This window comes from Hyla sarda, chromosome 4 (assembly GCF_029499605.1).
Source record: "Hyla sarda isolate aHylSar1 chromosome 4, aHylSar1.hap1, whole genome shotgun sequence".
Classification (NCBI taxonomy): domain Eukaryota; kingdom Metazoa; phylum Chordata; class Amphibia; order Anura; family Hylidae; genus Hyla; species Hyla sarda.
The window spans coordinates 212,677,956-212,699,639 of record NC_079192.1 but is presented as its reverse complement, the minus strand read 5'-3'; the positions used below and the strand labels follow the sequence as shown (position 1 = coordinate 212,699,639).

The 21,684-nt window shown below is 39.9% G+C and overlaps 1 protein-coding gene across 2 annotated transcripts in view; it reads right to left on the bottom strand.

Annotated features, from left to right (window-relative positions):
- Window positions 1–21,684, bottom strand: part of SEMA3C (semaphorin 3C) — a 199,627-nt gene that overhangs the window by 26,286 nt on the left and 151,657 nt on the right. For both annotated transcript variants that reach the window (XM_056573422.1, XM_056573420.1), the window contains exons 10-14: window positions 20,662–20,731; window positions 16,956–17,100; window positions 13,248–13,470; window positions 2,295–2,383; window positions 512–553 (exon numbers count right to left, since the gene is read on the bottom strand). In XM_056573422.1, the coding sequence (XP_056429397.1) occupies window positions 512–553; window positions 2,295–2,383; window positions 13,248–13,470; window positions 16,956–17,100; window positions 20,662–20,731 (569 nt within the window). The remainder of the gene's footprint in view (window positions 1–511; window positions 554–2,294; window positions 2,384–13,247; window positions 13,471–16,955; window positions 17,101–20,661; window positions 20,732–21,684) is intronic.

Sequence of the window (21,684 nt, the reverse complement as noted above, 5' to 3'; positions counted from 1 at the left end):
GAATGAGGCCAAGATGAAATACCATACACAACCTGTGGACAGGTGTGGTGCTGTTTCTGGAATAAAGCAACTATGTTTTTTATACATGAATAACCCCTTGAAGTAAGGCTACCTACAAACAAGTTATTTGATCTCCATGTTCTGTCTTAAAGCCTAATTTCAAACCAAACCTAAAATATAGTTTTGAAGGATATTAACCCTAACAATATATTCACACTTACAGGTGCCCTGCTTGTGCTGCCCACACAAAGACACACAGGCAATTTTTCACCCAAAAATATACAAATGTTCTAACCAATGTATATTACAAATATACATATAATGCTATTATTTACATTATATAAATGTTTTTGCAAATGACAAGGGCACTTTAAATCTTGTTTGTGCCTAAATGATGGTACAAGTGCCTCAAAAATGTCTTTATCTTATCAAACTCCAAACATTGATAAGTCGAAATACAATTTTCAGATTGTACATTTTTTTGTAACCCATGCAAGGTAAAGCTTATTACCTTTTTTGAAGAAATCTTCATTGACTTTATAGCAGCATGACTCTAAACCAAGGAAACACAAACAGGAAAATTAAATACCTATGTTACATTTAATAAAATCTTCAGTAAAGCTATGAATCGCTTAATTAAAACCTGAACTACATCAAAGTAAGGTTTTAGACAGTCTATCTCTAAATGTAACAGTATAGGACAACTGTGGGGTCTATCACGGACTGTGATACATGTGGTATTTGAATGCAGATTCTTAAAGGGGTACTCCGGCGCTTAGACATCTTATCCCCTATCCAAAGGATAGGGGATAAGATGCCTGATTGCCGGGGTCCCGCCGCTGGGGACCCCCGTGATCCTGCATGCCGCACCCCGTTAGAATCAGTCCCTGGAGCGGAGCGTGTTCGCTCCGGGTCTGATTACTGTTCGATCACGGGGACGGAGCATTGTGATGTCACGGCTCCGCCCCCATGTGACATCATGCTCCGCCCCCTCAATGTAAGCCTATGGGAGGGGGCGTGACACGCCCCCTCCCATAGGCTTGCATTGAGGGGGCGGGGCGTGATATGACATGGGGGCGGGGCCATGATGTCGCAGTGCTCCATCCCCGTGATCGACAGTAATCAGTCCGGGGACTGATTCTAACGGGGTGCGGCATGCAAGATCACAGGGGTCCCCAGCCGCGGGACCCCCGCGATCAGGCATCTTATCCCCTATCTTTTGGATAGGGGATAAGATGTCTAAGCGCCGGAGTACCCCTTTAAATGCTGTGTTTACTTTCTTGTAATTTATTATAACCTTTCAACATTGCCATAACAACATTATCATCAAAAAGCCTAGAAATAGGATAGAAATCGAAAAATGTTAAATAAAAATGTCACTGATATTACTAAAGATTGTCTATATTAGATCTGAAAACTAAAATCTAGTGCTTCCATCTCAAGTACCATTACTTAATTTGCAGCGCATTTTACATTTTGCCCATCCATTGAAACATTTGGTCTCCTTAAGAGGAGAGTTGGCAAGTAGCCAATTGCTCTACAGGCTTCTGTTCCTCATGCACTTGAGAGTTGCTACCGAGATATTTGTTGTGGTAACTGTCAATGCTTTAAAGAATCAGCTCAATGCTACAAGCTGAAAAGGACTAGTATACAGACAGCAATCCGTTATGTCTAGTGACTTGTGACTAGTGACAGATTACTTCCGGGAATTGTTCATTCATTGCCTTAGGAAAAAACATGACTTTCCTCAAAGGAGTAATAATGCCCCCTCTGGAGTATTTGTAACAAGAATCACTTCTTTTTTTTTCTATTATTATTATTTTTCTATTTTATTTTTGTTTACATATTTCTGTATGTGTTATAATTAAAAATCTCAGCATGAATGTCCTGATTTAGTCTTCAATTTCCTAAAAAAAGTTTGGCTCTTTTCTTGAATATAAATTTACTCTTATACAAACGTGTCCTTGGAAATGGTTTTGAAATGCTGGCAACAATACAATATAGCGAGATCATCCCTTTACTATAGTAGGAAAACAAGCAAACTTCTGTTTACTTTCAATGCTAGTTACCCGTCTATGTCTGCTGCCAGCTATATTTATCACGTCTGATGTGAAGTCACTGAAATTACAGAGTTCACCAAACATTACGTTATTTCAGTGCTAGTCCCAGCTAACCCAAATACACATTACAACACCAGATCTTTTATCTATAGTTTTATTTATATTGCCAAGTCTGTCAGATCAAAACTGTATGTAAACATGTTCACTTCTGGAAAGTAGATGATGGTGCCAAACCTTAAAGACTTCCAGTTCTTCTAAGATGAGCTCTCCACTTGTGGAGCTGTTACCAGGGAGGACGACCACTTTCTGTACAATCCCCTTATCTGGAAAAAACATACAAAAAATGTTCTTATTTATTTAAAACTATATATATATATATATATATATATATATATATATATATATATATATATATATATATATACATATTCTCAGTAGATGTATTGTATTTATTTTTACAAAATGTTCACACCTCACATAGACATGTCAAAGTTTTGACCATTTGGGCTCTGTGTGTTCAGTCTTCCACTGATCACTAGATCTGGGAGAAGAGCATGGCTGAGCATTTCTTTCCTTGGCTCACTCCGACGTGCCCTGACTCATTGCATATGATGGACACCACAGACTTAGGCTGGGTTCACATAAGTCCAGGATCCGGCATAGGTGAACTCAGCCTAGATCTCAATGCAACTAATGTCACAACAACAGAAGCACTGAGCCGTTCACTTCTCCCCTCTCTATCTAGCGATTGGTGGGGGGTTTCAGCACCCAGATCTCGACTGATTCAAAGCCTGTGTGATGTGTTAAAAGTTTTTAAGTGACAAAAAATACTTTGAGGATGTCAAGCATTATTTCCTGGAGTTGGTAAAAATGTTCCTCTGTAGATACTGTTAAAGGACATCTGCAGCGGAAAACACTTATAAGTGTAAGTGTTTGATCGCGGGGGGTCCGAATGCTGGGACCCCCCCACGATATCCTGCACGGGGTCACGGCTCCGCCACAGCTTTTCCGTGCAGGAGGCATGCGGGCTGCAGCATGACGCGGCGGCCGACACTCCTCCTCCATGTAATTCTCTGGAAGAGGCGGGGAGGCAGCGTTCGCTGCCTCCCCGCCTCTCCCATAGAACTGTATGGGGACAGGGCCAGGAGAGGGCATAACCGTCGACCTCTCACACTGAGCGCTAATGCCCTTGAAGAACATCCATCTGTGTCTATTGTTGATGGTCACACATGTTGAACAGGGGCGGACTGACAGGTCGGGCACCCAGACATTGCCCGAGGGCTCGGGTCTCAGGGGGGGGCCGCATGGACCATTTTCTTTTTTTTTCACATTAGGCCCATCCCCTGTAGACCTGAATTGCAACCTAGCCACTGCAGCATCATCAGACCGAAATCCCCCCCCCCCCCCAGCAGTTAAAGAGCCTATATGCCGGGCAGGACTCTTTAAAACATTAGTGCAGGGCTACTGGTAACTGACATGTGTGCTCCCCGTGCAGGCACGTCTGTTACCAGGAAGAGAGACCTCATGAAGTTCCTACTGAAGAGGAGCCCGGGGGAGTTCTTGCCTGCTGCCAAATGTGAGTAAGGGGAAATAATGCCTGCAAATGACTTTCTGCCTAGGCTGTATCAGGGCATGCTGGGTGTTGTAGTTAGTAACTGCAACTCCCAGCATTCCTTGACATAGCCTATGGCCCTGCAATGCTGGGAGTTTTAGTTTTAGCTTGGATGAGCAGCAGAGCCATACACAGTATCAGGGCATGCTGGGTGTTGTACTTAGTAGCTGCAACACCGAGCATTCCTTAACACAGCCTACGGCTCTGCAGCTGACCTAAAACTACAACTCCCAGCATGTTGCACCATAACCTTTACTGTTCTACTATATATAGTGCAACACGCTGGGAGTTTTAAGTTTGGTTTGGATTCAGCTGCAGATCCCCAGACTGTATTAGGGCATGCTGGGAGCTGTAGTTAGGAACTAACTGCAACTCCCATCATGCCCTGACACAGCTTATGGTTCTGCAGCTGAACCCAAACCAAACATAAAACTCCCAGTGTGTTGCACTATATAGTAGAACAGTAAAGGTTATGGTGCAACATGCTGGGACCCAAAAGTTAACAAAAATAAATGAGGTGTTGCCGCGTGCATAATGTCTGAACTATTAAAATGTAATGTTAATGAAATTGCATGTCAATGGTGTAAACATAAAAAAAGTCCAGAATTGCTGATTTTTGGTCAGTTCATATGCAAAAAAAAAATCTAAATTAATAAAAATCAATCACAAAGCCCCAGGAAAACAATAATCGTGGTGATAAAAAATACAGATCACACAGATACGGAAAAATGAAAGTGTTATAAGGGTCAGAAATTTACAATTTTAAGCAGATTAAATGCCTTACAAAAAGTTATCATTTATAAAATTTTAAAACAAACCAACAAAACAAAAACGCCATTTTGTAAGTTTTGGGGGCTTCCGTTTCTATGCAGTGCACTTTTTGGTAAAAATAACACCTTATCTTTATTCTGTAGGTCCATTTGGTTAAAATATTACTCAATTTAAATAGGTTTTATAATGTTTTAAAATTAGTAAAATAAAATAACTTAGGTCTCAGCTCTTGAGTGCACAACAATGAAGGGGAGCTGTCACAGGATGTACATGTACGCCACGCATCCTTAAGGGGTTAAACTATATGGGTGTGGCTTATACATAGAAAGATGCATGGGCCCCATGATGCTCTATTGCCCGGGGGCCCCATGAGTTGTCAGTCCACCCCTGATATCGAATATCTTAGTCCCACCCCTAGGTCCTCTTGTGCATGGTGTCAAAGTGAAGGTGCCTCTTCCTAAATTACTAGATGCATTAGGTGGACATTCTAAGAGGGAATCCAAAAAAAAAAAAAAAAACAGAGGCACCATAGCAAGTGTGTAACAGCAACAGGAACATTATTTTGTAAATAATCAAATTACGTCAATAGTTATGTTTTACACAATTTAACAGTCTGTAACATTTTTCTATAACAAACACTTAAAGGAAATCTGTCAGTAGTATCACCCCCATTAAACATGTCACACAGGCTTGTAGTGCGGGTGATGCTGATTAAAACGGTACTCACATTGTCCAGATTCACACAACCGTTCTGCAGCAAATCACGTTGTTCTATTTATGCTAATGAGGGCCTTGGGGCATGGGTGGAGCTCCGATACGAGCTTGGGGCACGCTGGCGTCCTCTTCGCTCTGCCCAGCTCATCAATATTCATAACCCCCCTCCCTGCTCCTTCGCCCGTGTTAGTGTACAGTGCATGCGCTGCTTACTGTGTGCCCCCTGGAAGCGGCATCCCCCCCAGGCTTCTTTCTTATCAAAGATGGTTGCGGCAGTAAAGCCAAGGGGAACAATGCTTCCGGGAGTACACAGTAAGCGGTGCATGCACCATACACTAACACGGGCGAAGGAGCAGGGAGGGGGGTTATGAGTTTTGATGAGCTGGGCGGAGCTGCAGCTCGGCGAAGATAACGTCAGCATGCCCCAAGCTCGGATCGGAGCTCTACCCATGCCCCTCATTAGCATAAATTGAAAAACGTGATTTGCGGCGGAACGGCTGTGCAAATCTGGACAATTTGAGTACCATTTTAATCAGCATCACCTGCACTACAAGTCTGTGTGACAGGTTTAGTGCGGGTGATACTACTGACAAATTTCCTTTAAGTCTAAGGGATTTGACAACTCCTGAAAAAGTCTATGAGGTGGAGCTTATAGACTTATTCAGTTTTGAGGAATCACATAAACTACTTTTCAAGAGGTTATAGAGATGGCCAGTCTGCCAATAACTATAAGAAACTGTTAAATTATTACAGGACAGAAACCATCATGAATATACTTATGGCAACATTTTCATTTATGAAACACAGAAATAGATTTAGCAAAAAAAAAGTAAAGGAAAAGTGGACCAGTAGCCAAATAGATTAGATTCCAGCTCTCTATTTCTTTGAACCCATTTTGGTAAACCTCCTACACAGACACTAATTCAGAAAGGGTCCTTAAAATATATGTATTAGATCATTAAAAAACATATATGACATATTATAATCTTGGAATCTTAATTGATAATATGGCAACAGTATTTGTAAGGTCACTAGAAACCTGGTGTTTGGTTCATTATTTTGTACATCAAGCTTTATTTCTGCTAAATCAAAAGTAACAAATTGGTTAAACTAAAATCGCATGTAGGATTAAAAGCATGGATACATTCTTTATGAGATTTTTTACAGTTTTTACCATATAAGTACATAAAAAATGAACAATCTAATTTAGGATATTTTGGATTGTTAATTTAAAATCAGATTATTACTTTTTACTATGTACAAAAGTAATATGATCTCTCCACTATATTACTACACATTTAACCGGCACAATGAAGTTTGTTTCAGTAAACTTAGTGCGCTTGTTTTTGGGAGACTTTCCCTGGCTTTTTGTGTTAAAGGGGTACTCCGGTGGAAAATAAACATTTTTTTTTTAATCAACTGGTGCCAGAAAGTTAAACATTTTTTGTAAATCACTTCTATTTAAAAATAATAATCCTTCCAGTACTTATCAGCTGATGTATGCTCCACAGGAAGTTATTTTCTTTTTGAATTTTTTTTCTGTATGACCACAGTGCTCTCTATTGACACCTCTGTCCATGTCAGGAACTGTCAAGAGGAACTGTGCAGAGCAGGATAAGTTTGCTATGTGGATTTTCTCCTGCTCTGGACAGTTCCTGAAACAGACAGAGGTAATTTACAAATCTGTTTAACTTTCTGGAGCCAGTTGATATATATAAAAAAGTGTTTGCCTGGAATACCCCTTTAATAAGTTATCACTCATTGAAAAATGACAACTTGGGCCCAGAGAGACAAATATAATCTAGTCTTACACAGGGGAATCCACACGATAGTCATTTCATGCCCTGCAGAGAACTCGCAGGTCTATAAATGCACACTCTTTGCAATTTTCTTTTACTGAATAACTAGGATATAGAGTGCGGTCCCCTGCAAGGCAGTTCAAGTCCAAATAGTAGTTGGCAACTTTGTACAGTTTCTTTCTCTATAACAGAGTCAAATCTATTTAAACCATTTCCTTCAACTTAATTACTGTAATTATTTAACTCACAGAAATAGCAGCACTTCATGTCATGTCATAGGCCGTCGTTCATGCTGACTTATTTTATTTAGACATAAAAGAGACTGTCCTGGCAGATTCCCATTAAGGGCAGTGTGAACAGTGTCCTTTGTAACATAAGTGTGTTTTTCCCTCGTCTTCCAACAACAGACTGTCAACTGCCACTTCAACCACAAGGGCTCCTGGCTACAAGCTGGAGCTTTATGGCCAGTTTCTATGAAGCAACTGTCAGAATTTGGAATGTCCTTCATGAAATCCTTACTTTTTATCCCATTAAGGGTATGTTCACACATACATTATCCTGTGCAGATTTGATGTGCAGGATTTGTAACTGCAGATTAGAAGCTGTGCTCTGTCATTTAATTTACATTAGAACCTGCAGCAGAAAATCCTGTGCATCAAATCCTGTGCATCAAAACTGCGTACGTGTGAACATACCATAAAAGCAAACTTTTCCTTACATATTAGGCTAAATTCAGGCTGCGTTTTGCTTTTTTGTATCATTCAGAAAACTGCAGTTTGCAAATCAATGGGAGTGAGATTTTTTGTAAATTGTAATACTGGCATTTCAGTAAATAGTAGTATGCCCCATTTAATGTATTTTTATGTGCTGAAAACCAAAGGTAAATACCATTTTTCATATTTTTGTCCCTTTTGTCCTTTTTTCCATTTTTCTAAATTTCTATTTTTTTTCCAATGTTTTGATTTTTTTTTACATTTTTCTTTCTTTTTTTTTCACAAAAAAGTCTGATTGGCTTTTGAAAACCATGACTACGGAGGCCATTGTCTGACCTCTTGTTGCCATGGCTACCATCAGCACCCTGCAATCATTTTGCAGGGAGCCAATGAAAAGCAGAGGGAGTCTCTTCCCTCTGTCACCCTATAGATGCTGCGGTCTTACTGACCGTAGCATGTATAGCACAAACTCTGCAGTACTAGGATAGTCTGCACCGACCAATCATCGCTCCCAGAAGAGAGTATGAAATCATGGCACTGTTACTTCATATTCCCCTCTTGGAGCCAAGATGGGTCGGCACTGCCAACCACGGCTCACGGTGCGGAATATGAAATTACAGTGTTGGAATGGGGAAGGGGGTAGGGGCCTGTGGCAGGGTGACATTCACACTTGATAAATACATGACCACTGCAAAGTAAAAACTGAAATTGACTTTGTTTTTTATTTAGGGGCGTACAGACAAAAGTCGCAAAAAAAAGTTGCTTAGGGGCATGTGCAACATTTCATGCGCCAAATGTAAGCAAAAAACCTACTCTAAATACAATGATAATTCTCCCCCCTGTAGACCAGTGGTATCCTAACTGTGGACCTCCTGCTGTTGCAAAACTAGCCATTGGCTGTTTGGGAATGCTTGAAATTGTAGTTCTGCAACAGCTGAAGGTCCACCGTTTGGAGACCACGGATGTGCTAAACCATGTACTAAGATGTGTTTTGCTACTGTACAAAGTCTGGACTTTCACTACAGTTTCAGTACTGGGCATTTTGTTGGTCTCTTTGGTAAATTTTAGCCATACATCAAAGATACCACTGCATAAGTTTGGCATACAAGTATGATATATTTCCAGAGATAAACTGTACTCATTTGTGTAAAACACATTCATCACCATAAGGCGTCTGTGTGAAAAGCATTGCGTGTGAAAGCAGCTTCCTTAGAACAAAGAGCTTATGAAGATCTATTCACAACAGCGAGTTTGTCAGCACTTGATAAATCTATGTCAAATAAGCATATACTGAGTTTATATGAATCTTATTTTGGTGAAAATCTCCCTGAGATAGTAATTCCATAAAACTTAAACACTAGCCCAGAACTATAAAGCTATCCAATAAGAATGTTAACCTGGCAGAGCTATAATGCCTTGGCAGACACAGCAATAAACATGTGTGACTAGCTGTAAAGCAAATGCAGACTGAGATGGGAACGACTCTCTTCCATCTATTCAGTGTGACTATGTCATGTCTTTTACAAGAGAAACAACTAGAAGTGTCACAGTGATTAACAATCCACTGTAAAAATAAATACTCACCATTCACACTCAGGCAGTTTTCTTTGTATTTTTTTTATCTAAGAACTGATATAGTGTAATGTGATCTACTTTACCTCGATGTAACTCTTTTTAAACAGTCAGGGTTGTTTGACTCGACCATTAAGGACAGAGAGGGGGAAAAGGCAGACTAAATAGTTGTCCTACAATGTGTACTATTACATTGTGCTAATGGAACCGGCAACCAACAATACATTATCCTGACAACTCGGCTTTGGCTGTAAATTGAATTGCCTCCCCTCATACCAATGCCTCATTAGCATAGCATAACTATTTAGGCTGGGTTCACATATGTCTGGCATCCGGCATAGGTGAACTCAGCCTAAATCTCAATGCAACCGATGCCATAACTGATGACAACATGCATCAGTTGTCATCTGATTTATGGCATCCGGCATCCATTGTTTATGGCACCAGACATGGGAACGCAAACGAATGGGATCAGTTCTAGGATCAGTTTCCCTCCGGTGCACGCCAGAGGGAAACTATGGCGGACAACTGGACCCGGCCTTACTTAGACTGATGGAGATGGAAAAAGCAGTGTCAGGCTGTGGTCACACATGGCAGTTGTTTTTTTTTTTTTTCTAAATGCAATCTATATATTTCCTATTCCTTTAGAATTTACTTCTGACTATGGCTCAAAAACTGCTATGGCAGTTCTCAAAAAGGGAAATATAAAAAATCTCAAAATCTGTGCATAATGGCCATAATTTACCAAGGTTAGGTTCACCCTTACAAAGCTCTAAATGGAAAAATTCTGCCTAAAGAATGGACGAGACAATCCTTATGATTGCAGAATATCTGCTGATAAAATTCCCTAGTGTGCACTGTGCAGTGGAATCCCATTACTAACAATGGGACTCTGCTGCACCAGAATTTTTGAGAGGAATTTCAAAACGGAATTCCGCTTGGAAAGTCTGTAGTGTGAACCCAGCCTAAGAGTGTTGGGTTTTTACTGGTGTGGAATGTTGTTTCAGACTTTCAGGGTTCCTCTCTATTTACTAAGTGGATTCACAGATTCAGAGGTCGGGAAAGTTCTGACAAGCTTTTTCTTGGTGGAAATTTTCAGCCATTTAGTCACAGGATTTTCTGAATCACAGAATAGTAAATAGGTTGGGTTGTGAGAAAATGCCCCTTTTGCCGCCAGTTACACACATTTCTGGTTGGCCCTAACCCTTTATCGGGTTTGAAGGTTTATTTTAGCGCAATGCGCCAAAAATGTGGTGCAGACACATTGCCAAATTTTGGCACACGATCTGATAAAAGCGGGTTGGGTTTACAATAGCATATCAGGGCAATGACTGTCTGATTTTCCGATTTTCTGCACAGTTTTCTAATTTACAGTCCTTTTCCACAGTCTTGCAGTACAACCAGAAACACTGTGAATTTTTACTTCCCCACCGAAGGCAATGAAGAAAAACCTACATAAATTTGCAACGGTCAATCAACAAAAAAGTATGCCCGGTGGCCTCGCTCCAGGACATTGCTGGTAAGAGGCATAGTGTGCCAAACCACTAAACCCACTCAAACTTTCCCCATGCCGCAGGGGTAGAGTGGTCCACATTTGAGGGGTCTCCAGCGCTGCAGAGCACAGCTTGATGCACCCACAGGATTACAAATAACAGACTATCTATATCTCACTCACTAATCTCTATCCCTGTGCTGTCAGGGTAGTGTGGGACACATATAAGGAATCTCCAGCGCTGCATAGCGCACTGAATTCACTCGCTTACCAGCACGCTTCCACGCGCAATATCTCTAGCAAATATGAGCCACAGAGACATCGATGCTCAGATCATAAGACATTGTATTCCATCCGGCATAGCACGATCCCCGTGCATGCACCTATAGCTCTACCTATTATTTGCCTAACTGGGATACCAGCACTTATTACTTTTTATTGTGTTATACCTATTTTATTTTTATTTTCTAATTTATGTACATCTACTACCAGTCTTATCTTGGTAAGTCCGATGTAAGGGCCCTACAAAGGACACCACAAGAAATATCACTATTGTTGTATTACTGGATCTACATTAATATATATATATATATATATATATATATATATATATATAATCATATATATTTTTTTACATTGGTTTTAATCAAGCCCAGACTTGAGGAAAGTGTACCCCCACTACATACAGTATTACATTTACCTACCTTACCGGAACAGAATCCAAAGTCGGATCAATACACTATAATATCTACAGTATCTTAATACGGGGAGAAGGAGAAAAGAACAAAAAGGAAAGATGTGTGCTCCTAATGTATTTGGACCCTAGAGAATTGTTTTAACATGATCCAATTGTAGCCCCCCTCTCAGCTGTAGAGATGTATTACATCTATGTAGGTCCTCACTATTAAAATACCTTTCCTTTTCAGTGTTAATCTAGGACATTGTCATCTCATATATTTGAATGCCAGAGGAATGCATTTGTTTCTGTTGTCTATAATTCTGTGTATAAACAGCAATACGCTTTACTTAACAATAGAGAGTGGTTTTGCAGATTACAATGTACAATGATATGCAGAATCAAACGCTTTGGATGGCAAAACATCACAGACACTTTTATCCTCTGATGTGCTTAAAACCACACACCCATTTACAAATATGTCCAAAAATGAAACTTTTACATGTGTGTAAAAGATGGGATCATTTCTGAGCCAGCTACTGTTTTACTGAATGTGGTCTAAATTATCACTTTAAATAGTGGGCCATAGAGAATTAAACATACTCCATAGTCATTCATGCACTGGCCATACACATCTTAGCTAGAGAGTTATAATCTAAATATTTTCTGCGCCCCATTTTTTTTATCAACAATTTCTATCATTGTCTGATTACACAAGTAAAGATTATCACTGCAATTGTAAGGATAACAAATAGTACATTAAAAGCAATAATAGAATACAAGAGCATAGTGACAGGACACTAGTATAATGTCTTATCTTACAGAGATATCTTATGGAGAGGGTGGTGGAGGTCACTTGTCAGCCAAAGTTGCAAAACACAAAGCGCCTCCTACAGGTATTGTGTCCTCCCACATAAAGGAATGGGAGGCCATTGTACAAGTCAAAGTTGCCATGTATTGTTGCTAAAACAGAGAAACCGACATAGTAAATGTCCCCCTTATTCTCATCGTCTAAGCTGTGCCAGGAGCCTATGAGGGACATTTATCAATGTTTGCTTATGTATTCTTTTTTTTAGTAATTTTTTCCTTACTTTTTTTTTGCTTATGTGTCACTTATTTATCAACTGGTTTCAGCCTGTTGATAATTTTCTTTCACGTAAGCAATTTTTCCTTTTTTACTTTGGTAGTAGCTTTTTCTGCTCCATGTTTGAGCTGGAGTAAATTTAGTCAATTTTTAACCCTGTTGCGACTTTTTTTTGCGCAGTTGCGACTGTCGCAGTTAATAATTACCTGACTACCCGTAGTCCATTTTAAAATTATTACTACGTAGTTAATTTTTGGAAAACTTGCTTTTCTCGCTTTCCAGTCAAAATGTCGCACGAAAGATCGCGTAGTCGCAGTTGCGCCAATTTTGCGACACTTATAGTAAAGAAAACCTGACTAAACCCATTGATAAATGTCCATATATATCCCTAAAAGGTGCAGATTCTGTGCAAAATGTGGGACTTTTAAGGATATACAAGTAAAAAGCAGGCAGAGAGGGGTCTGGAAAAGGACACAACTTTGCATGAGGGGGGCATGCAGGGGGCACATGCTACTCACATGCAACTTTAGGGCTGATTTGCCACACAAAAGTCATAAATCTACACCAGCTCAGAGTTTATACAGTACTTTATACAGAGTTAGTCTGGCCCATGATGATAATGGACCTAAAAAGTCCTGAAGAGTTTGAGATGCAAGCACCTGTTCTCTCAGCTCTTCGGCCTCGAGGTAGTCCAGTTGGACTCTGGTATTGTATGAATTGAATTTACTTATTACATTTTACTTATTCTTCTTACCTGTCCCAAGAAACAAGACATGGTACTTTCCATCTGCCGCATTTACTCTGTCCACCACTATTTTTGTATACTTGTAGTCAGTGCCTGTTCTTATCAGGAGCGGTCTCTTATGCACTGGATAAATCGAGTTGAACATAAGTGGATGGTTTCTTATGAAGGTCACAACATCATCTGGGAATTCCTTAGTTGTGAGCACATTTGGCGTAAATGCACCCCCTGGGCACTAAAAGAAAAGTGATAGATGATATTACCGCATATTGGCTGTATATGGTATCGAGAATAATGTTAACACAGATCTAGGCAGAGATCTTATGGCAGCAAGTGCGCAAAGCACAAGGAATGACTGGAAGTAAGTTCATGCAAAAGCAAAAAGGCTGGGGACAGTTTATGTAGCGGAAAAAAGCGGAATGAATTGGATGAAAGTCACCACAATCCATTAGTTTCTCCTATTAACAGAATAGTATTTTAAAAGTCAGAATAGACAGCTTTTGTACTGTATGTAGATGCTGCATTATGATGACCATCTTACTGCATATTAAACTTTAGAAATATATGGTTGCCAAGGTTATGGAGAGATTCCAGTAAGAATGGCTATTTACTATACAATATAAAATGAATGACAGCTATCTGATGGAGAAATGCCCCATTGAAATATAAATTCCAATAGTTTAAACATTAAATTGGGTCTTTCAAGCTTAACAAATTATTGACTGCTATAAAAGACAATAAAGGATGTAAGAAAAACAAATTTTCAGCGACTTTCCAGTCATTTCCTTGATTTCATTTTATCAATACTCTTAAAGGAGAAATGCAGCGCAAAACTTTTAAGTCTCCCTGTGCCCGGGCTGCAAAAACTTAAAAAAACCTTTAACTCACCTTCCTATGTCCCCCATTGCCATGGTATTGGTTTTTTGTTCCTCCGGCGTAGCTCGGGCCCTGCTTCTTAGGCTTAGCGTAATGCCAGCTGCAGTGGTGCCCCGCCTCGGCCGGTGATAGGCTGAGTGCACTGTCATGTAAGGAGTCCATGCAGCAGGCAGAAGGTGGGGCCCGAGCTCCTTACACCTATTACTGGCCGAGGCAGGACATCGATGCGGCTGGCCATACGCCGACTGCAGTGTGATGTTCTGAGTGCCAGAGGAATGGGATGCCAATACCAGTGCAACAGGGGAACGTAGGAAGGTGAGTTAAAGTTAGTTTTTTTAGTTTTTGCAGCCCGGGCTAAGGGATTTAAAAGTTTTGCGCCACATTTCTCTAAAGTTATATGACTGGTTGCTTAGTGCAACAACACTGAATAAAAAACAGAAAAAGTTTTCACATGTTGGATGATCGGATCCTCACTGCCTTGCCACGGGTGATTCGATCATCCATTTAAATGCCCACATTGCCGTAGATACCATGATCTGTATTAATCATAGCATCTGAGGGGTTAATGGTGGACATCAGCGCGATCGCTGTTGTCTGCCATTACAGGCAGGTTCCTGACTGCTGATAGCAGATGGGACCTGCCAAATGCCATCTACTTGGAGCCACTTTATAATGCAGATGTATATCCTTATTTATCTGAATCTCTCCTGCTTCCAATGAGGAGGACTCTCACTATGACTATTCATAGGGAGATTGCTGAACCGTTAAAGGGGTACTCTGCTGCTCAGTGTTTGGAACAAACTGTTCCGAATGCTGGAGCCGGTGCCGGGAGCTCTGATGTCATAGCCCTGTCCCCTCATGACATCATGCCCTGCCCCCTCAATGCAAGTCTATCACGCCCCCTCCCATAGACTTGCATTGAGGGGACGGGGAGTGATGTCATGAGGGGGTGGGGCTATGACGTCATGAGCTTCCGGTGCCGGCTCCAGCGTTCGGAACAGTTTGTTCCAAATGCTGAGCTACGGAGTACCCCTTTAAACCTTCAGTATAGTACCTCCATACCAACCTAAAGGGTCATCCTTAGTACATTACTTTGGAAAAGAAAATCTGCTAGTAATTTGCTCCTTAAGATATACAAGCCCACGTCACTCTGAGGTTTCCTTAGTGCTCATTTAATATTCAGGTCCAAAACATTTTAAAATAACAAAAAACCACAAGTTTGTATGCCAGACTTCTATTGCCTTAGCCAAAGAAATGCCTGCTGAGCATAATGAATGTTTACAATGATGTGCTTCTTAGTCACATAGACCCTATGCATCCCAAATAACTGCTTTAGAATATTTCACCATATTTGCAATAAGCCATAACATTAATGGGGTACTCTGGCAGAAAGGGTTTTTATTTTATTTTTAAAGCAAGATGCCCAGGCTGTCTGCTATAAGATAAAAAAGTTATACATAAATCCCACATTCCTCAACTAACTCCAGTAGCACTGCTCCTGGTCTCTGGTGCTCTTCTCTTCCAGGTGCTTTGGCCCAATACATCAATTGCCACTCAGCCAATCACTGGCCGCAGTGGTGTTCTGCCTGAACAAGTGATTGGCTGAGCGGCAATATAATGTATTGGGCCCCAGCATCCAGAAGAGATGTGCGGCCAATACTGGGACTGGTCTGAATACATCAATTCCTCTGAGCAAAAAAAATGCTTACTTCTGCCTATTCTGCCCTACCAGATATACTTCTATAAAAAGTGATAAGGTGAACAAAATACATCAAAGATCTGCATTGGCTTAAAGGGGTGGATTTTTTTTTTTTTTATGAACTGGTTCCAGAAAGTTATACAGATTTGTAAATGACTTCTATTAAAAATCTTAATCCTTCCAGTTATTTTCTGTTTGAATTTCTGTCTGACCACAGTGCTCTCTGCTGACACCTCTGTCCATGTCAGGAGCTGTTCAGAGCAGGATAGGTTTGCTATGGGGATTGGCTCCTGCTCTGGACAGTTCTTGACATGGACAGAGGTGTCAGCAGAGAGCACTGTGGTCAGACAGAAAAGAACAACTCAACTTCCTCTGGAGCATGCAGCAGCTGATAAATACTGGAAGGATTAAGATTTTTAAATAGAAGTCATTTAAAAATCTGTTTAACTTTGTGGTACCAGTTGATTTAACAAAAAAATGTTTTTCACTGGAGTACCCCTTTAATAGATCAAATTAGTTTTGTTTCTTTAAAGTAATAGCAAAGTGTCTATTTAAAAAAAGCTATTACCGTGACAATCCTATTAAATTATTGATATAAATATAACAGGTTAACAGACATACTAGTAGTTGCAATTAGAGATGAGCGAACTTACAGTAAATTTGATTCGTCACAAACTTCTCGGCTCGGCAGTTGATGGCTTATCCTGCATAAATTAGTTCAGCTTTCAGGTGCTCCCGTGGGCTGGAAAAGGTGGATACAGTCCTAGGAGACTCTTTCCTAGGAATGTATCCACCTTTTCCAGCCCACCGGAGCACCTGAATGCTGAACTCATTTATGCAGGATAAGTCATCAACTGCCGAGCCGAGAAGTTCGTGACGAATCAAATTTACTGTAAGTTCACTCATCTCTAGTTGCAATAATTACACCCACTTAACAGACCCTAATTTGCCAGACGGGGGCCTGAATTGTAGAGTCACTGCAGGTATTATAAGATTTCTGTTATTGCTAATGATTGACTAAGAAGGATTATGTAGCACTGTATGTGATTCTACAGCTTCTTTTAGTCATAGACAGTACCACACGTAAAAGGCAAGCAAGTATATACACATTCATAGTACGGTACAATGCAGTTCTGGTAACTTACCGTTCCAGGTCTTGGATAGGGAATTCTACCCTGATAAGGAATTAGCTGGTGATTCGGACCTTCTCTGTGAGCAAATGGACCATTAAAAACAGTCTGAATGTCCGACATGTGGTAAACACATACTGCAGATCCTTTGAAAACCGAGCTGAAAAACAATATAACAATAAGTTATAAACAAATGAACAAATAGTGATAAACAAACCACAAGTTTATAAGACCCTTTACCCCAAGAATGCCAAGTTACTGATCAGAAAATGAAAGCAGCAAAGAAACGATAAGCAATAACTCCAGATACAGGAGGAAATTCATAGAATAGGTCATTTATTCCAACTGGCTCTATAGGTTTCCAAGGACAACTTTTCAAAAGTGCCACAAGACTTGTGTCTGGAAACAGTAGCTCATTTTACTCTTTTCTGCATTTGTTTCATTCACATTATAATTCCCTGTAGCTTTCAATCCACATGTTTAAAGGATTATATAGCAAAACCTGAAATCCTACCTACTGGCTAGAAACCAATGTGTAATTCTTAACAATTCCATCTTTTCTCCATTTAAAACAGTTTCTATTTACATTTGTCAGACTTTGGAGGTTGACTTTCTTATATAAACTTCACTTTAGAGCATATACTGGAAAAGCACTCACTGCGCTCCAAATAGACATTCCATAACAAAAAAATCATATGCTTTATATAATCTATTCAACCAGGCCACACACAGCTGCAAATGGCATATAGCTAATATTTTATTGGTGTACTTGATAAGCTTCCTGTACAAACTTCCAAACACACTTAAAACTGTGGAAGGATAAAGGCTAATTGAAGAAATATATTTATTGAGCTATTTTCTATAACATCGCTGGCAATGTGCCACATGGACCTTCTAATGCCTTGAAGAGTTCTGTGCCTTATGACTTAGGCTTTTAAGTGAAGTAGTTGGAGGAAAAACATTATGATTTTTTTTAGTAAGAAGTCATTTAAACCAAAGTTCAGATCATTTCCATAGAATTAAAGGGGTACTCCACTGGAAAACTTTTTTTTTTTTAATTAACTGGTGCAAAAAAGTTAACCAGATTTGTAAATTACTTCTATTAAAAAAATCTTAATCATTCTGCAGCTGTTATGATCGACAGGAAGTTCTTTTCTTTTTGAGTTTCCTTTCTGCCTGACCACAGTGCTCTCTGCTGACACCTATGTCCATTTTAGGAACTGTCCAGAGTAGGAGCATATCCCCATAGAAAACCTATTCTGCTCTGGATGGTTCCTAAAATGGACAGAGATGTCAGCAGAGAGCACTGTGGTCAGGCAGACAGGAAATTCAAAAAGAAAAGAACTTCCTGTGGATCATAACAGCTGCTCATAAGTACTGGAAGGAATAAGATTTTTTAATAGAAGTAATTTACAAATCTGGTTAACTTTCTGGCACCAGTTGATTAAAAAAAAAAATGTTTTCCAGTGGAGTACCCCTTTAAAGAGAACATTTGTTTCCAATACTAATACCATATGCAATTGCTTGCCTGAAACTTTGCTCTCTCTTTTTTTTTTGCTTTCTTATCTCTTTATAATAAATTCTGACTTTAACAGACTTCTGTTGGAACTGGCAAGTAATTCTGAATATCATCAGCCTAGGAATGTATGAATTTCTGCCCAGAAACATCTTAATTATAGTGGTCAGATAATATAAGACATTTCAGCCAGTGCGAGCCACCCACTGCTTAGGACGATATACTTCAATGCTTTGCTTCTCCCACAAGTGAAATATTCTCTTTGGGACCGCAACAAGAAAACCAAGTGTCAAGTATATTATGTTTGTATAGGAATTTTATGGTTAGATAAAACAAATGACAGGACCAGGAAGGATTGGCAAGTGTAGATATCTAAAATAAATTTTCTTTACCAATAAACCAGCTCCAAACATTACATAAAATATAAAGTTATCAAAACACTTGACTTAAGAAGTTAAAGGTGTGGTCTCATTCTTCTTATTGCACATGGACATCATAGAGGGGGGGTCCCGTTCATCTTTGGGGCCACCATAAAATTCTACATTATCCTTGTCAGCTGGTAGGAGATAAAAGCATTTTTCCCTAGGAAAATCAGCTTTTTGCTGGCAGTACTGGGCTCCAGACTCGGAGTAATCAGTTGATCTATATGTGTTTGTGATAATAAATGGATAGATATGGTTCATACGATATCTGACTGTTCTCAAACACCCTAAGCATTTTGATCAATTACACCAACGGGCACGAGACATGAAGGCCATTCTTTCTTTTACTCTTGTGAAAGAAAGATTAAGTACATAGCAGTGAGGCTGGACAACATGTTGGGAAATCCGATGTGTGCTAATAAGCTCTTAAGGCCTTTAAAAGTTCTTTACTCCTCCAAGTACAAGGTAGTTCTCTACCGATTAACATTTGGAACTGATAGAATAAATAGGAATATCAAATTGGACATAAACAGAACGGGAGGTTAGTTAAAAATAATCATCCTGTCTCTAAAAGAGATAATAATGTAGTTTGGCTGCACTTGTGATTCAGTCCAAACTGTTTTAGAACAGCTCAATTTAGTGAACAATATGACCATGGCTTTATAATAACCTTATTTTTACCCAATCTTTAAAAATGTTATAAGGGCACTAGACGTTATATTACTCAATCGTTTTACATGTGCAAATGGTACATTTTAAATGGACAATAAACTAGCTGCATAACATTGTGTAAGTTCCTCCTGTGGCAACACGACAGCTCTGCCTGTTAAGGCATGGACTACATAAAACTTTTGAACTTCTTCTTTGGTATCTGGCAAGAAATTAGATGCAGATCTTTTGAATCCAGGTTGTCCAGGAATAGAAAAACAGCTAATTTCTTTAAAAAAAAAAGCAACATACCTGTCCTATTTACTTCAAAGAAATTAAGCTGCAATACCACACACAACCTGAGGACAGGTGTGGTGCTATTTTTTTGTAGAAATGAGCTCTACCCAGACTTCACAATGTCTCCTCGGTCAGGAGTCCTCCTTCTACTACCCCGTGATTTAGTTTTAAACTTCACTTGTCCATTGCAAGTCATTTTATCAATGGACATGGGTCATCATAGGCATTCTGAGCAGTCTGCATCAACTTCAGTGGGACTAGGCTTGATAAGGTATTCCTCACCTCCACAAGCATCAATGTGCCTTGGCTCATTATTTGTATTTCCTTGGACTACTTTTGGTAGGCACCAGATGCGTAACTTGTAACTTCTGGGCCCAATGCAAAATCTGCAACAGGGCCCCGTGTGCAAATTAGAACACTGGTCTCTTACGGGGCAGATGTGATTTTGAGCCCCCTTATGCACCAGGGCTCCGGAATTACTGCGACCTCTGCACCCCCTAAAGCTACGCATCTAGTAAGCACAACCCAATGCATGCTGAGAACACTTAACAAAACATTTTGGAGATTCTCTGACCCAGTTGTCTCACTGTTACCATTTGGCCTTTGTCAAAGTCACGCAGATTCTTATGCTCACCCGTTTTCCTGCTTCCAACATATCAACTACAAGAACTGACTTGTAATTTGCTACGGTACAGTATACTGTATATCTCATCCATTGACAGATGTTATTGTCACAGGATAATCGATGTCATTCACTTCACCTATGTGTGGTTTTGTTGGTATAACAGAAATGTGTAAATACTGTAGATTCTATGTGCCGCTCTAAAAGATGTTATACCTTGAAGTTGTGAAAATTCCATAGACAAGGCTTGATCGAGGATTGTCTGCTTCCATAAGAAAAACATCCTCTATTAAAAAGTAACAAAAAAGATTTTTTATGTAAACATCTGTAAATTACTGAGAGAGAGACTGAGATAGAGACTGAGATAGAGAGAGAAAAAAAGATCTCCTCTTTTCTCTGTCTGCAAATGCAAATACAGAACATTTTTGGGGAGAGCTCTGTGCAGTGAACAAAGGAAGTACTTGAGAGAGAATAGCAGGGTTTTTCAATGTTAAGCAGACATATGCTAGGACATATAATGGTGCACTTAGGATGGGTTCACATATATATCACTTGCTTGGCACAGTTTCCCTCTGGAGTGCACTGGAGGGAAACTGATGCTAGAACTGATCCTATTGATTTCAATCACAGTTCACAATCATCCAGCGTCTCAATTTTGATGCCAGATGGTTGGACATGCTGGAGGGCACCGGACAGGGGAATGCAGCTTGCTGCGTTCCCCTGTCCGCCGTCCAGAAACAATAGACGCCGGATGCCATACAACTGATGATAACTTGTCATCAGTTGTGACATCAGTTGTGTCGAGATCTAGGCCGAGTTCACCTATGCCGGATGCCGGATATATGTGAACCCAGCCCTACTGTTTAGGCTTTATTCTCACACAGTGTTTTTTGTAAGTATTTTTTAAAACCACTCTGGGCAGATGTTACATTAACATCTACATACAATGCATTGTGGTATTGTTTTGGCATTTTTTTATTCAGTGCCATCTTAAAAAAAAAAAAAAAAAAAAAACAGTATTCTCTGGGTACATTGCATTTATTCCATAATAAGTGCTTATGCATGCTGCCATATAGCAGCTCCATACAAGCTCCAAGTCTTACGGAGCTTTAAAGGGGTATTCCTGGCAAAAACATTTTATCCCCTATCCAAAGGATAGGGTATAAGATGTCTGATCGTGGGGGGCCCTGCCCGCCGCATAGAATGTGGGTGCTGTAGTGAGATTGCGGGGGGTCCCAA